This window comes from Leptonychotes weddellii, chromosome 4 (genome assembly GCF_054177405.1).
Source record: "Leptonychotes weddellii isolate Sample4059 chromosome 4, ASM5417740v2, whole genome shotgun sequence".
In the NCBI taxonomy this organism is placed as follows: domain Eukaryota; kingdom Metazoa; phylum Chordata; class Mammalia; order Carnivora; family Phocidae; genus Leptonychotes; species Leptonychotes weddellii.
This window is the reverse complement of record NC_138372.1, coordinates 16,454,406-16,468,649: the sequence shown is the minus strand read 5'-3', so window position 1 is coordinate 16,468,649 and position 14,244 is coordinate 16,454,406. Positions and strand designations below refer to the sequence as shown.

At 42.5% G+C, this 14,244-nt stretch overlaps 1 protein-coding gene across 5 annotated transcripts; it reads right to left on the bottom strand.

The window, feature by feature from the left end:
• Positions 1-2,049: 2,049 nt before the first annotated feature.
• On the bottom strand, positions 2,050-10,747 carry PNRC2 (proline rich nuclear receptor coactivator 2). Of its 5 annotated transcripts, none has more exons than XM_081817726.1 (3): positions 10,729-10,747; positions 4,401-4,606; positions 2,050-4,127 (listed from the first exon to the last, which is right to left on the bottom strand). In XM_081817726.1, exon 3 carries the CDS (start codon positions 4,107-4,109, stop codon positions 3,690-3,692), a length of 420 nt encoding a protein of 139 aa, XP_081673852.1. In that variant the 5' UTR covers positions 4,110-4,127; positions 4,401-4,606; positions 10,729-10,747; the 3' UTR covers positions 2,050-3,689. The 5 variants fall into 5 exon arrangements, with proteins under 5 accessions (XP_081673852.1, XP_030876863.1, XP_006749817.1 ...); XM_031021003.2 differs by lacking the exon at positions 10,729-10,747 and adding an exon at positions 6,087-6,315; XM_006749754.3 differs by lacking the exon at positions 10,729-10,747 and adding an exon at positions 5,491-5,694.
• Between the last annotated feature and the right edge of the window lie 3,497 nt (positions 10,748-14,244).

Here is a 14,244-nt window from a genome sequence, read left to right as displayed (position 1 = left end):
AACAGCAAATAAGTGGCAGATCCAGGTTAGAGTTCATGGTTTTTTTCATTTGGTGGTTCCTTTTTACTGTTTTGTGCCTTTTTTTTTTTAATCAAATGGGAAATTTTTTATAACAAAAGTAATATAATGGACTATAGAGTTCACGACGAAGGAAGATTTAATAGATTTATGAAAAATTTAATACCAAAAATTATTTTGTTTGTAATCTTTCTGGATGAAAAAGAGGATAAATAGAACACGAGATCTCACAGCTATTGTGACTCAGGCTCTCCATCCTGGCTTTCCAAATTTCAATCTCCTTGTATTGCTTTTTGGCCATATGGTTTACAAAATCCTGAGATACTTTGAAAAAGAGAGGCTATGACTTAAGACAGTACAGTGAAAGCTGAGGAATAATCTTAACCGCATTTCTACCAGAAGGTCAGAGCTTTTTAGGAGTAAACGTTTTCATTGATAAATGAAGTAAAGCAGCCTATTTTCATTCAACTATTGACATCTGTAAGATGGAAGTAGTTGCTATAGAAAAGTTTCCTTCTCTCGGGTTTTTTTCCTCTGCCCCTCTCCTCCAACAGTGTTGGTTATGTTTATTGCATTCTGTTTCTATGTATCCCTAACACTTGTTTCACCCTATTGAAGTCGGGACTCTTATTTGGAATAAAAAGCAAGGCATGTAAAAATTCCTTTCATTGATAACTGACAGAGTAGTTTGTAAAGAAGTGAAAAAAAGGCCTTTGTGTCTAGTTTTTTGTAGATCCCATCTCTTTGAATGCTAGAGTGAAATAAACTTGGTCTAGGAGCCAAAAAAAATTTTTTTTTTTGTTTTGTTGTTTTTCTTCCCTTAGTTTAGCTCTGCCTTCCATGTTTGCGGCTGGGTAGGCTTTCCTCATTTGTGTTAAGAGGCTTTTGAGATGTACTCTCCCTCCTGTTTTACAGAGAATTGCCAATGAGAATGCAATGAAAGAAACTAGAAAACCAAAACCCTTCAGTTTTTTTTCCACCTTGTGCTTGCTTTTGGGAAGAATAGAACTTAACCAGAAATTAAATCTAGGATAGGTCATGGACCCAGATTCCATCATACTATACACTGCCATCAGAAAGATAATGACAAATTAAAATTCTAACACTGAAGACTCACGCTTTGGCTGACTTCACCTTAGGTTCTCTAATAACTTTGGTTCTCACAAGTACAATAGTTTGGGAAATTCCTGTAGGCTAACCAAAACTATTAGTACCTCTCCAAGGAATGAGATGTTGATCTGATGGTTGACCTTTTCTTTAGGTTATCCCTAGGTATTGAAAACTTTATGGTTAGTTAAAAGCCTTTTGTACTCCCATCCTCAAGTCTGAACACTTTTATCACTTGAGTCAATCCCAAACCAAAAACCTAATATATATTGTGTCAGTCCAAAACTAACACACATGGGCTGCAAACTGTTAAATCCAGTGAAATTCCAGTGCAGTTACAGAATTTAACAGTCCTTGGCACTGTTCATAGACCTTACACTGGGAATAGAACAGGGAAAAGACTCAAATTTTGATTTCCTCCAAATTATTTCCTATGGTTTGCATGATAATGTAATGGCCTTGCCTTGGGGTTCACCACCTATTGAACAAGTTGAAGCTACCCTTCATTTGGAACGTCTTAGCAGGTGTGGTTCTTGTTACACCTTTTTTCCCCCCAAAGCCCCCTGGTGGAAATTATGCTTTTATATATAACATACAAACATCAATCAAGGGTTCTTGTCAATTTGAGGAATTCTTTTGTTTTCTATAAACCTCAGTCACCTTAGAATGTAGAAAAAGGGAGGAGAGGCAGGTAATTAAACCTGCTTTATTTGACTTGATAATGAATCAGCTTAGTTTCCAAAGTATTCTGTGGCCTTTTACTGTTAAACCTGCTGGGGGTGGGGGGATCATGATAGAATGTCTTATCAGGCACACTGGTTGCCTCGTAAAAACCAACAGTCCTTCCATTTTTCAGTTGGGTTAATTATGCGCATTCTAAGAATAAGATAGTCATAAGTTTTTTATAAAATACAAATAAGGCACTGGGGGGGGAAGAAGCAATTTTATTTTAATTTCATGCTTGAAATTCACATGTGTACATTAAGTACTATGTAAACTTGAATTTAGGATAGCATTATTTGACTTGAGCAATATTATTACCTCATCTAAGTTTACTTGGAGAAATACAACTTGGCCATTCTGCTTTAAAATGTCAAAAAGCTGCCAAATTAGAATAGGGCACTTATAATCAGAAACTTTAAATTGACTCGCCCACACACATTTGCAATTTACTGTTGGGTTAGCTGTTATACTTAGGTAAAACATGGTATCAACAAGGTATTATGCAAGAAATTACATCTTTTGCATAAACGGTCCCCTGGGTTGCACTTTGACTAGTAACAAAAAATATATATACTGACGTACACTAAACTATATTCGTTATAGATTACAAAAGTTATTGAAAGCCAAAATGAATCTTTAAGGTTGGAGGGACCCTTTAATAGTTAATCTTTGGGCTTAAGGAAGAAAAATTAAAACAGTCCCATACTGCATTTCACATCTCTTAAAAATAAGTGTTTTAGCAGCTTAAAACCTTTACAGTTATATAAACTTATTACACTAGGATTTACTTTGAAATATAGTTTACAACCAGATCAATTATACATACACTGGCACTTTAGCACAAGGGCAAACTTTAAAAACAAATTATTTTGGACCTTTAAAATCAGGCCATAGTATAAAAGCAGAGTCCGTGGTCTTACATTCAGCAAATTCATACTAAAATATTCTATTTTTGTAGGATAAATGCCAACAAAACTTTACATATGCTACAAGTTTATTACATATATTTACATGGCTCTTTCCTAGGTACTTAAAACTTTCACATTATATAGCTCCCCACTTTTAAGTAAGCTTTGCGGGGAATGATTTGAGACGAGATCACTGTCAGAATAGCTTATGCAGTGCTGTAATACAAAAATGTATTTTGAAAGCTACTCAGTGACCACCAAATACTGTCTCTGTAAAAAATGGTTTTGGTGCTTTAGTTGGCGGATACCCACTGCATGAAAGAAAACGGCCATTGGGGTATATGGTCTCATTCTAAATTAGATAGCCCCTCGTGCCCTTTCCACATTCACCAGCACACAGTTTACTAAAATTCAACTGTTCTCTAAGAAAAATTCACATTTTCTTTTTGGCAGTGCATCAGGTTGTGGGCATTATTACTGGTTTGGGTGGTTCTAGGACTTTATAAACTGTCAAATATCAACTACTTTTCAATCCCTGTATGTCTTTTAACTGGATGCTTATAATCAGATTGACTAGCTTTCAACAAGTAAATCTGATCCATGAATGATATTCTTAAATTAGTATTTTTGCCCAACAAATAGGAAAAGCTGATTACCATTCCCCAAATCTAAACTTGACAGGTTTCATTTAAGAGTTACTCCATTGAGAACACAGTATCAAGTACAATTACCAATAATTTAGTTAATTTTAAGTTGCACTGATACTATCATTACAACACAGTGCACACAACATGTAAACAGGTAAAGATGAAGTCTGTATTTTCTACATTAATTAGCAGTTTTACAGATTAATACCCTAGTGAATTTGGTCTGGAACAATGGACAACTACCCTTAAACATAACTAAATTTAAACATTAGTATTTTATCTTATTTTATACCTGTACTTTAAGTAAGGTTTTAAGTTGAAATGTCATTATTTCCTTATCAGAAGGATTAAAGGAAACTGGAACCCAGTGGCTTGGTGGTTTAGGAAGAACACTTGGTGATGGTGGCTCACTAAACTTGGCTCCAGCGTAGTTCTGATTAGTTTGAGACTTAAAAAGTAAGCTAGGACTTGATAAGCTAGAGTTCCAGTTTTGATTATTTGAAAAATTTTTGTTCTTCCCCCCATTTTGCATGGCCTGCCGTGCAGCTGCTGATGAGGTATAAGTATGTCCTCTTTCTTTTTTCTTATGAACAATCTTCATTTGGGAATTCTGATCCTTGGTCTTCTGTCTGTTAAGCTGTTGCTGGTTCTTACTAACGTTTCTTGATTGAGGGGCTGGAATGTTATACCTCTCTCCGCCACCCATCTTCAGCTTCTTTGTCACCTATAAGTAAGTGGAAGTAAAATACTGAGGAAAAATCCAGTAAGAAAAGTTCAAAACTTTAAGAAGGTTCTGTAGCCCCAACTTGTAACTCCAGAATCGTTTTTGAAAAGACTCAAAACTGCTATTCAACTGCTTTAACTTCACTGTATGTTCACAATTCTATGCACAGCCTTTATTACCTTCTTTAAAACGCTTATCTGCAAATTTGAATAATCACCTTAAAAATAAAAACAATTAGTTTAGGATGTTTGCCCCATAACATGAATTTTATACCTTTCAGTCTGCTTTTCGGATTGCAGGATTTCCACTACCTGTCCCCTTCCTTGCTGCCAAGCCCAAGATAATAGATGTTGCTTTCTGCCGGATCCTTTCCTTTGTCTCAAAACAGAAGTTTTCATGGGCCGATCTGCTGAGTTCAGCCTAGGAGCTGAGGCCAACATCTGAGTCTCCTCAGCACACAAGTTTGAGAGAAGTCCTAGCTAGAAAAGTGAAGATTATTTCATTACTTCAATTAAAATAAAAAAAAAAAAAAAAACGGGGAAAAGCGATCATTTATATATATTTACTACAGAAATAGTTTAGAATGGCTACTTCCTGAACGAAGACAGAAAATAATCTTGTAACTGTCATCATTTAAGAACTCTTCTCAGCCTTGCGATCCGGGAACTGGGGAACTGGGGGACGGGGGTTTGCAAGTGCCACAACGAGTTACCTTCTTCCCGGGGGAAGTTCTCAGAATTTCACACAGATTTTGTCCCCAAAATGTTCAAACCAGGGAAGCACAGCTTTCACAGCCATGCCAAGAGACACTTAAAATGAGTTTCCTAAGGAGACCACGTTTTAAAAATCTTACTCGAATTTTCCAAACTGGCGACACATTACATATCCTTTTTCAAAAAGCCTCCTCTCCCAACACGTCTACGTCATGAAAAGTGTCTCCTTTAGTTACTAACTCTCCTCCGCATCTTAAGTTTTCACAGGCCATAACCTAAGCCGATTTTCCATCTAAAATATACCCAAAAATGCCTCCTTTGAGTGAGGATTAAACATTCCAGGTTTCATTTACTATCCCAAGAAATCGGTTTACCAAACAAATAAGCCGCCTTTTCGGAAGGGTAAGGGCCTTGCAGACTTGTTTTAACAGCCCTTGAGTCCTCCACCGCGCGAGCCCAGAAAGTTCGGGTCTTCCGACGGGGCCTGGCTTCCGAGCGGCTCACCGTTCTCGAGCCCGGCCCGGGGCCCGGGTGCCCCCCGGCCGCCCACGCCCGACCCGGTTTCCGGATCTCGCCTCCCCTCGCCTCCTTCCAACAATGGGGAGCGCGGCCGCCAATATGGCCGCACCCGCGGCGCCGCCGCCACTCACCGACTTCAAGCTCGGACGGCGGCGGCGGCGGCGGCTCCTGCTCGGCGTCGAAGCCCCCCTCCCCTTCCAGGGAGAGACGAGGCACGGAACGAACAAAGCCCACGGGCACCGATGAGCTAGCTGCTGACCACCTCAGCGTCCCGACCCGACCTCCTCCTTCCGCCTCTACCGACAAAATGGAGGTGGCGACGAGGGCCGAAGCAGGGCCGGGAGGCACGGCGGCCAATCAACACACGCCGACGCGCCGCCCAGCCAATGATACGCGCGCCACCGCCTGTTGCTGGGGCCGGCCGGGGCGAGGGAGGCGAGCTTGTGGCCTAGGGTTTGAAATCCTCCCCCGAGAGGAGCATGTCGGGAACAACTGCTGCGGCACTGGCGGCCGCCCGCCGCTCCGCGGACGCGCCCGCCCCGGTGCTCCCGGCCCCGCAGGGTGCGGCGGCGCCCGCGACCCCCGGGGCCCGCCTGGCCCGCGCGCGCTCGGCGCCCTGGAAGGGGCGTCAGCCGCCCTCCCGGCCCCAGCTTTAGCCTGGGCGCCCGGCGCGCGGGCCCTGCGGCCCTAAGAGCCCGACTGGTCCCCAGCCCCCCCGGGGCATTACCGAAGCAGCCTTGGTTCCCGAAGTGGGTTCGCTGGGCCGCGTGACCAGTTTTTACAGCCAGAAGATCCTCAAAAAAGTTGCCTCCCGAGGCCTGGCCCCTGCGCACTTTGCTCCTGACGCCCCTCTCATTCTCCTCGGTCGCGAGAACTTCTTTGCTGCCCCCAAAGCTTGCGGTTCCCCTGCGGTTCCCTCTTGAGTCCCCGACCCCCGCCTAGAAACTTTCCGAAGTGGCCTCTCCTGTGAAGGCGTTTCCCACACATGCGCGGATCAAGTCAGTCAGTTCCCCCTTTGTGTCCCCACTGGTCCTTAACTTCAGTTAGAGGCCGTCATCGTCCCGCCTGGTAACTGCTGGTGTCCGTATCTGTCACCACCCCCCCCCACCCCACCCCCCGCATCACCACACTCTCGAGGGGCGAGGCCGGGTTTTCTTTTTCTGAACACAGTATGCCGTACATTGTTAAGTGCGCAAGAAAAGTTTGTTGAGAGAACGGGGGCTCCCTTACTCCCCTTTCTGCCCAGTTCTAAGTGGAAAGGGGGAGTAAAAGCGATAGTTCCGTTGATTATGCCAGCGAGGTGCAGGGAAGAGGGAAAGGGCAACTTCTTCTTCTTTTTTTTTAAATTTTATTATGTTATGTTAGTGACCATACAATACATCGTTGGTTTTTCATGTGATCCACAATCCATTGTTTTCGTATAACACCCAGTGCTCCATGCAGTACGTGCCCTCCTTAATACCCATCACCAGGCTAACCAATCCCCCCTCCACCCTCCCCTCTAAAACCCTGTTTGTTTCTCAGAGTCCATAGTCTCTCATGGTTCATCTCTCCCTCCAATTCCCTCTCCCCATTTTTTTCCCTTCCTTCGCCTAATGTCCTCCATGTTATTCCTTGTGTTCCACAAATAAGTGAAACCATATGATAATTGACTTTCTCTGCTTGACTTATTTCACTTAGCATAATCTCCAGTCCCATCCATGTTGATGTAAAAGTTGGGTATTCATCTTTTCTGATGGCTGAGTAATATTCCATTGTATACATGGACCACATCTTCTTTATCCATTCATCTGTTGAAGGGCATCTCGGCTCTTTCCACAGTTTGGCTATTGCGGACATTGCTGCTATGAACATTGGGGTGCATATGGCCCTTCTTTTCACTACATCTGTGTCTTTGGGGTAAATACCCTCGAGTGCAATTGCTAGGTCATAGGGTAGCTCTATTTTTAAATTTTTGAGGAACCTCCACACTGTTTTCCAAAGTGGCTGTACCAATTTGCATTCCCACCAACAGTGTAAGAGGGTTGGGGAAAGGGCAACTTCTTTTGTAAATGGATAAGCCGCCCAAAATGAGTGTTTTAAAAGAGACGCCAAATTCTATGAACATAGGAACATGTTCAGTGCAGGATTTATATATACTTTTTATGGGTCCCACATAATTCGTTTTTTAATCTTCAGTTTTTTGCTACCATCATCCCCCACCCCTATGTCTTTCTAGCCACGGACCTTAAGTTTTCTTAAGAAAACTTCCTTAAGCTACTGCATTTTTAAAAGAGAAGTTTGTTAATCAAATTAATTTGGTAAAATATATAGAAGAGATATTTTCGGGCATGGGGCTTTCTGGTGCTAATCATATTGTAGTCAAATAAGATGTGTATAATAAGCAACTGCTAGCTTACTGAAAGTGTAATCTGTTTCCTAAAACTCAAGAAACTGGCTTAGACATCTGGCCAGATAATAGCCAGGCTGTATTTAATGAGTTCAAGACTTTAACTTCAGAAAAGACCCTTACTATGACATTTTTTTTTTTAAGATTTTACCTATTTATTTGACAGAAATAGAGAGAGCACAAGTAGGCAGAGCGGCAGGCAGAGGGAGAGGGAGTAGCAGACTCCCCCCTGAGCAGGGAGCCGACTCGGAACTCGATCCCAGGACCCTGGGATCATGACCCAAGCTAAAGGCAGATGCTTAACCAACTGAGCTACCCAGGCGCCCCGCTATGACATTTTTTAAAATATAATGGCTTGTAAAGTGAACAGTCTGGTTTCAGTCTGAGCACTTTCTTTTTCTAATTCTTTTTTTAATAGCAAAGATTTATGAAATGCTAAGGGCTTATCACTGCATTTTACATATTCTATCTCATTGAATACTTACATGAAAGTGTATTTTATATTTCTAAATGTGTTCTTTTTTAATTTAAATTCAATTAGCCAACATATAGTACATCATTAGTTTCAGATGTAGAGTTCAGTTATTCATCAGTTGCATATAATATCCAGTGCTCATCACATGCCCTCCTGAATGCCCATCACCCAGTTACCGCATCCGCCCACCCACCTCCCCTCCAGCAACCCTCAGTTTGTTTCCTATAGTTAAGAGTCTCTCATGGTTTGTCTCCCTCTCTGATTTCTTCCCATTCAGTTTTGTCTCCCCTCCCCTATGATCCTCTGTGCTGTTTCTTATATTCCACATATGAGTGAAATCATATGAAATTGTCTTTCTCTGACTGACTTACTCCGCTCAGCATAATACCCTCCAGTTCCATCCAAATCAGTGTAAATGGTAAGATTCTATCCTTTTTGATGGCTGAGTAATATTCCATAGTATATATATGCCACATCTTTTTTATCCATTTACCCATCGATGGAGATATGGGCTCTTCCCATATTTTGGCAATTGTGGACATTGCTGCTATAAACATCAGGGTGCAGGTGCCCCTTCGAATCACTATGTTTCTATCCTTTGGATAAATACCTAGTAGTGCAATTGCTGGGTTGTAGGATAGTTCTATTTTTAACATTTTGAGGAACCTCCATACTGTTTTCCGGAGTGGCTGCACCAGCTTGCATTCCCACCAGCAGTGTAAGAGGGTTTCCCTTTCTCCACATCCTCGCCAATACTTGTTTCCTGACTTGTTAATTTTAGCCATTCTGACCGGTGTGAGGTGGTATCTCACTGTGGTTTTGATTTGTATTTCCCTGATGATGAGTGATGTTGAGCATTTTTTTTCATGTGTCTGTTGGCCATTTGTATGTCTTCTTTGGAGAACTGTCTGTTCATGTCTTCTGCCCATTTCTTGATTGGATTCTTTGTTCTTTGGGTGTTGAGTTTGACAAGTTCTTTTTAGATCTTGGGCACTAGCCCTTTATCTGATACGTCATTTGCAAATATCTTCTCCCATTCAGTAGGTCTAATTCTTTTTTATTTGTATCATCCAAATGTCTTTCAAATTCATCCCCACCACACTCCCACTCCTTTCTCTCTACACCAGTTTGATTGTGTTACTATTTATTTGTTTGTTTGTTTTAGAGGGGGGTGGAGGGGCAAAGGGAGAGGGAGAGAGAATTTTAAGCAGCCTCCACACCCAGTGTGAGCCCCACGCAGGGCTCGATTTCACAACCCTCAGATCATGACCTGAGCCAAAATCAGGAGGCTGACACTTAACCAACTGAGCCACCCAGGCACCCCTGTGTTACTTAAAAAAAAAAAAAAAAAAATTCACTGGCTCCAAATTGTATTACAGAATTCAGTCACCCTGTTCTCTGATTCTTACCTGTGTAAGACACTCACAAACACACACAATGTTTTGGATAGTTTCTCTGCCTTCCCCTTCCCTGTGCTAACATTGCTTTTTGCTTATCTGCACAAATTACAGGGTAGGTGCTATTTTTATCTCTACTGTGCAGATGAAAAATGTGAGACCCATAAAATTTAAAGCAGACAGCCACATGCTAAGACTCCAGAGCCCAGGCTCTGTGTCTCCTGCGGTATTTGCGTCTGAGTCGCCTCTGTCTTCCCGTGCCTGAAAGGCACTCTGCCCATAGCAGACACTGAGTGGCTGTTGACGGGACTGGCAGGGCTGCTAGGGCAGTATGAAGCCTCCGTTTCTGCCCGGTCAGTCAGGCTGCTCTCAGGAGAGCACTGTTAAAGCCTTTACCATGTCCCAGACTCCCAGCAACCTTTCAATATAGCTCCAGCCTCATCCTTCATTAATATTTACCAAGTGCTGGTAACAGCTCAGAACTGGAGAGCAGGAGCCAAAAACATACCCTCTTCAGGACATCTGATGCAGCCTCTGCCTATCCCCTGCCAGTCTTTAAAGTCAATGCCACCAACACACTCCAATTAGTGGTTCTCAGTTCAAATAGGAAAGTGGTGATACAGAGAAACAGCGCTCAGGATGTAAATCAGCCACCAAAGCTGGGAGCCAAATGCCTAATAAATACGTGGGTGTTTAATACAAAACATTTATTTAACCAAGATTTATCTGGTACCTTCTTTGAGGCAGGCACTCTGCCAAGCCCTGAGGATACAACAGTGAATGAGGCTCCATCCCAGCCGTAAAAGACTCAAAGGCTCTTCCCCTGACAATTTATCAGGGAAAAAACCTGGGTGTCTGGGAAGATTCATTTCCTCAGTTCTTCCCCTGAGAGTCAAGGACAGACAATGCCAATTGTAAACACAAAAATTGACCTGCTAACATTGCTACAGAGTTCAGGTTACAAACATTGAACCTGGGCTCCCGGGAATGGAGGGGAAAAGGAAAGGGATCTGCACACTCTGAAATCCTTTCCCAAGGAGGATACATTTTGAATTCCATACCAGTGGGAGCCAAAATCAACAGAATCTGTTACGTAACGTTTACCTACCTGATCTGTAAGTACAAGTGGGGCAAAAAGGTGTTTCAGAAAGTCTGGCTTTGCAGGATCGGCAAGTTGCAGGCTGATACTCGTATTTTAAACCCCACGAGTGGCCAGGCAGTGAGGCAATCATACAGGTTTGCCACACCTTCCAAACACGTCTCTAGTCCGACCCACTGGCTTTCAGGCTGGATCATGCACCTCCCAGTTTGTCTAACTCAAAGCAAGCAAGTTCTTGGAACTTGCCAAGAAAGCAAAGTAGAACACCTGTCTGATGTTTTGATGTGCCTTAGGGCTTTAATCTTGTTGCCAGACTGGTATCAAAACACACACCCCTCCACACACCGTGAATGTGTTTCCTGGGGAAGCATCTGCCTCGCATTCCCCAGTTGCTCACCCATTCCCGAGCCATTGGAAATCAGTTCTCGGCCATTACAGCCAATTCGGTGTAATCACTAAATGGGGTACAGGAAGTCATGCTAAACTCCCACACTTCCTGTGACTCTGACCCAGGGCTCCTCAACCTCTGGGACCTTTACAGGATTCTGATGCATGGACTCCCATCCCAGAATCAGAATCTTTGAGGATGGCTACTTGGGTGCTCCAGCTCCAGCTAAAGGGTGGCAGAATCTGCCATGGTGGCATAATAATCCTTATTTGGAACTAAAAGTACTTGAAAAACAACAGGTGCAGAAGGTCACTCTGACCTCCCCTCCCTTTTTCTTCCTGAAAACAAAAAAGAACATTTCCCATGTGAAAGATGTCCTCCTACACCAGGAGGAGAGAAACATTATTATCACCAGAGATGGGGACGGAGGCTGAGAGAATTCTGTACAAACAGACCTGGTCAAAATAACTCTTACCTTCCTTTAGATTCCCCATATATTTTAGTTACTTTCCCACAATTGTATCTCTTGTTCAACCTATTATAAAAGCATTTAGGCTTTGCCACATCTTTGGGTCCTCATGTCCTTATCACTTAAAATTTACATGAAATTAATCTGTGTGCTTTTCTCCTGTTAATGTCTTCTGTCAATTTAATTCTCAGGCCAGAGACCCTAAGAAGAAGGTTTTGCTTCCCCTACACAGCTAATTCTGTCTCACTCTGGTTGAGCACTACTGCTCTTAAGTTTTTCTAAGAGGAATCCCCGATGTGGGAGTGTATGCATGAAGGGGACCCCCTTTATCCTCTGTAATCCTCAAAGGTGGTGATTATACCAAACAACCACAAAAAAAAAAAAAAAATGAGCACCCAGAGTTACTTTAGATCAGCTTTGTAAAGTGTTCATCACACAGGTGGACTCCTGGGGTGTACCCTCAGTTTCCTTGCTAGTCTGTTCCAAGCTTTCCATTTCCTGGCCTGCTCCAAGGTCTGAGCTCTCAGTACTTCAGGCCAGCAGCTGTGTGAACAGAAAGATGGGTGGCAACCTTGAGAAGAACAACCCAAACAGGCTGAGGCTGGCAACCGGATTGATAAAGAAAGGAAATCTGGGACACCCAATACTCACTGAAAAAAAGTAGTGGAACATGGGAGCCATCTACTTCTATGTAAGACCGTGACTGTCCCTGTCTCCCAACTACTCACACCCATGGCACCAAGAAGAGGCACACTATCCTTAGGTTTCATGGAAGGCTCTAAAGTGAATCCAGTGAGATATGAAGCCACTCAAGCTCCCACCATGTTCTCTCAGCTTGACAATCGTTGAATTCCTATAGACATTTTTCTCTTACGCTGCCTTCTTTTGCAGCATCTTGCATTTTTAACATATTCCACATCTACAATAGCAGAGTTTTTTCACATCCATTATCTCACTCAATCTTGGCATTCGCTCTCCGGGATAAGGCATTATTACCATTCTATGGGGGAAGAAACTGAGACTCAGAGAGACTTGTTCGGGGTCTGCAACAAATCTCTTCTATCTCAAACATTTTTATTGGAGTTTGTCTTGTTACATAAGTGACATGTATCAACTGCAGCAAATGCAGGTCAACAACAACCCCAACAACCAAAAACCACTCCACGTCTTACCTCCCAGAGATAACCACTGCTGAGGTTTTGAGGGAATGTCCTTCCAGTCTTTTTTCCATACTGAGAGGCACTGTGAAGTGGGAAGAGCACAGACCCCGGAGCCTGCCCACAGGCTCAGCTCCGCAGCTCACTAGCATATGATATCGGCGGGCTTTCCAACCCTCTGCGTGGTAGTTTCTTCATCTGTAAAATGGGGATAATAACCGCACCTAACAGTGTAAGGACTAAACAAATCAACATCTTTGAAGTACTTAGAACAAGTACTTAGAAAGCCCTCAATTACTGAGCTTTGGGTTTTGTTTTGGGGTTTTTTGTTTGGTTTTTCTAAAAAATGGTAATGGTAAAAATGGTACATATTCTTTTGTTACCTGACTCCTATTTTTCATGTTTTAAACTCAATATATTGTGAGCCTGGTTCTGTATATATATGCCTACATACCTACATCACTAACCGTATTTTATGTTATGGCTTATCTGTCATTAATTTTACCATCCCTGACTGCTGTTTCCAATTCTTTGCTATTATATGCTGAGCTGAATATCCTTACAGATAAATCTCCCTTTTCTCAAAAAAAAAAATTTCCCTTAAATAAATTCCTAGAGGTGAAACTACTATGGTAAATATATAGGTAAGACTTCTGACTTACCTCACCCCCACCCCCACCATCAGGTGTAAAAGTCAAATCTCAGGCCTCTGGCTCTACTGTTCTCCCTCCTGATTACTTGTAGCTGCTTCTCTAACATCAGCTTTGTCAGAGGAGTGGGTGAATTAACGTAGAAAAGAATTAGTCAAAAGAATTTCTGAAAAGTTTGGTTTTATGGACCACAAGTTATGTATTGCCCCCACTTCTAAGAAATATGCCTGTGGGACAGCTCTTTCTTCAGGGAAGCTTGATGCTAGTAAGATCCACTTATTCAAAAAAAAAAAAAAAGATCCACTTATTCATCGCAGCTGACAACCTCCGTAGCTGTCAACTTGACAAACGTCTGGATTTTTCCACTGACTCAGGCAGGCCAATGTTTGTCCCCTGGCTGACTGCTTGGGTTTGGGCAGACTGCGAGTTGAGCTTCTGTGGCACAAGAGACTACGTTTAGCCACAACTGACAAAAACGCGCAGCTTGACATAGTTTTAATAGATGATTAAAAGCGCTTGGTCTAGTTGACTCCATGGGGTGACTCCCACTCGTGAGAAGAGCAGGCACGAAGGGTGTCTCTGTTAAACCCACAGCTTCTAAGGCATGGGGACAAACAACCTGCCCAGGGACAGCCTGATCTCTTGACTCCAGTTCATCATGGCTGAATTTTTATATCATCTCCTTGCCTTTAACTGATATATCTTTATTTTATTTTGTTATAACTGTCACCTTGTAGGATTCAAAGGTATGATCTTTTGCATATTCTAAATGCGCCCCTCATTAGATAATAATATTAAGTATTGAGCACTTTGTTATGAGCAAGATACTGTGCTAAGCAATTTATATGCACTATCTTATTA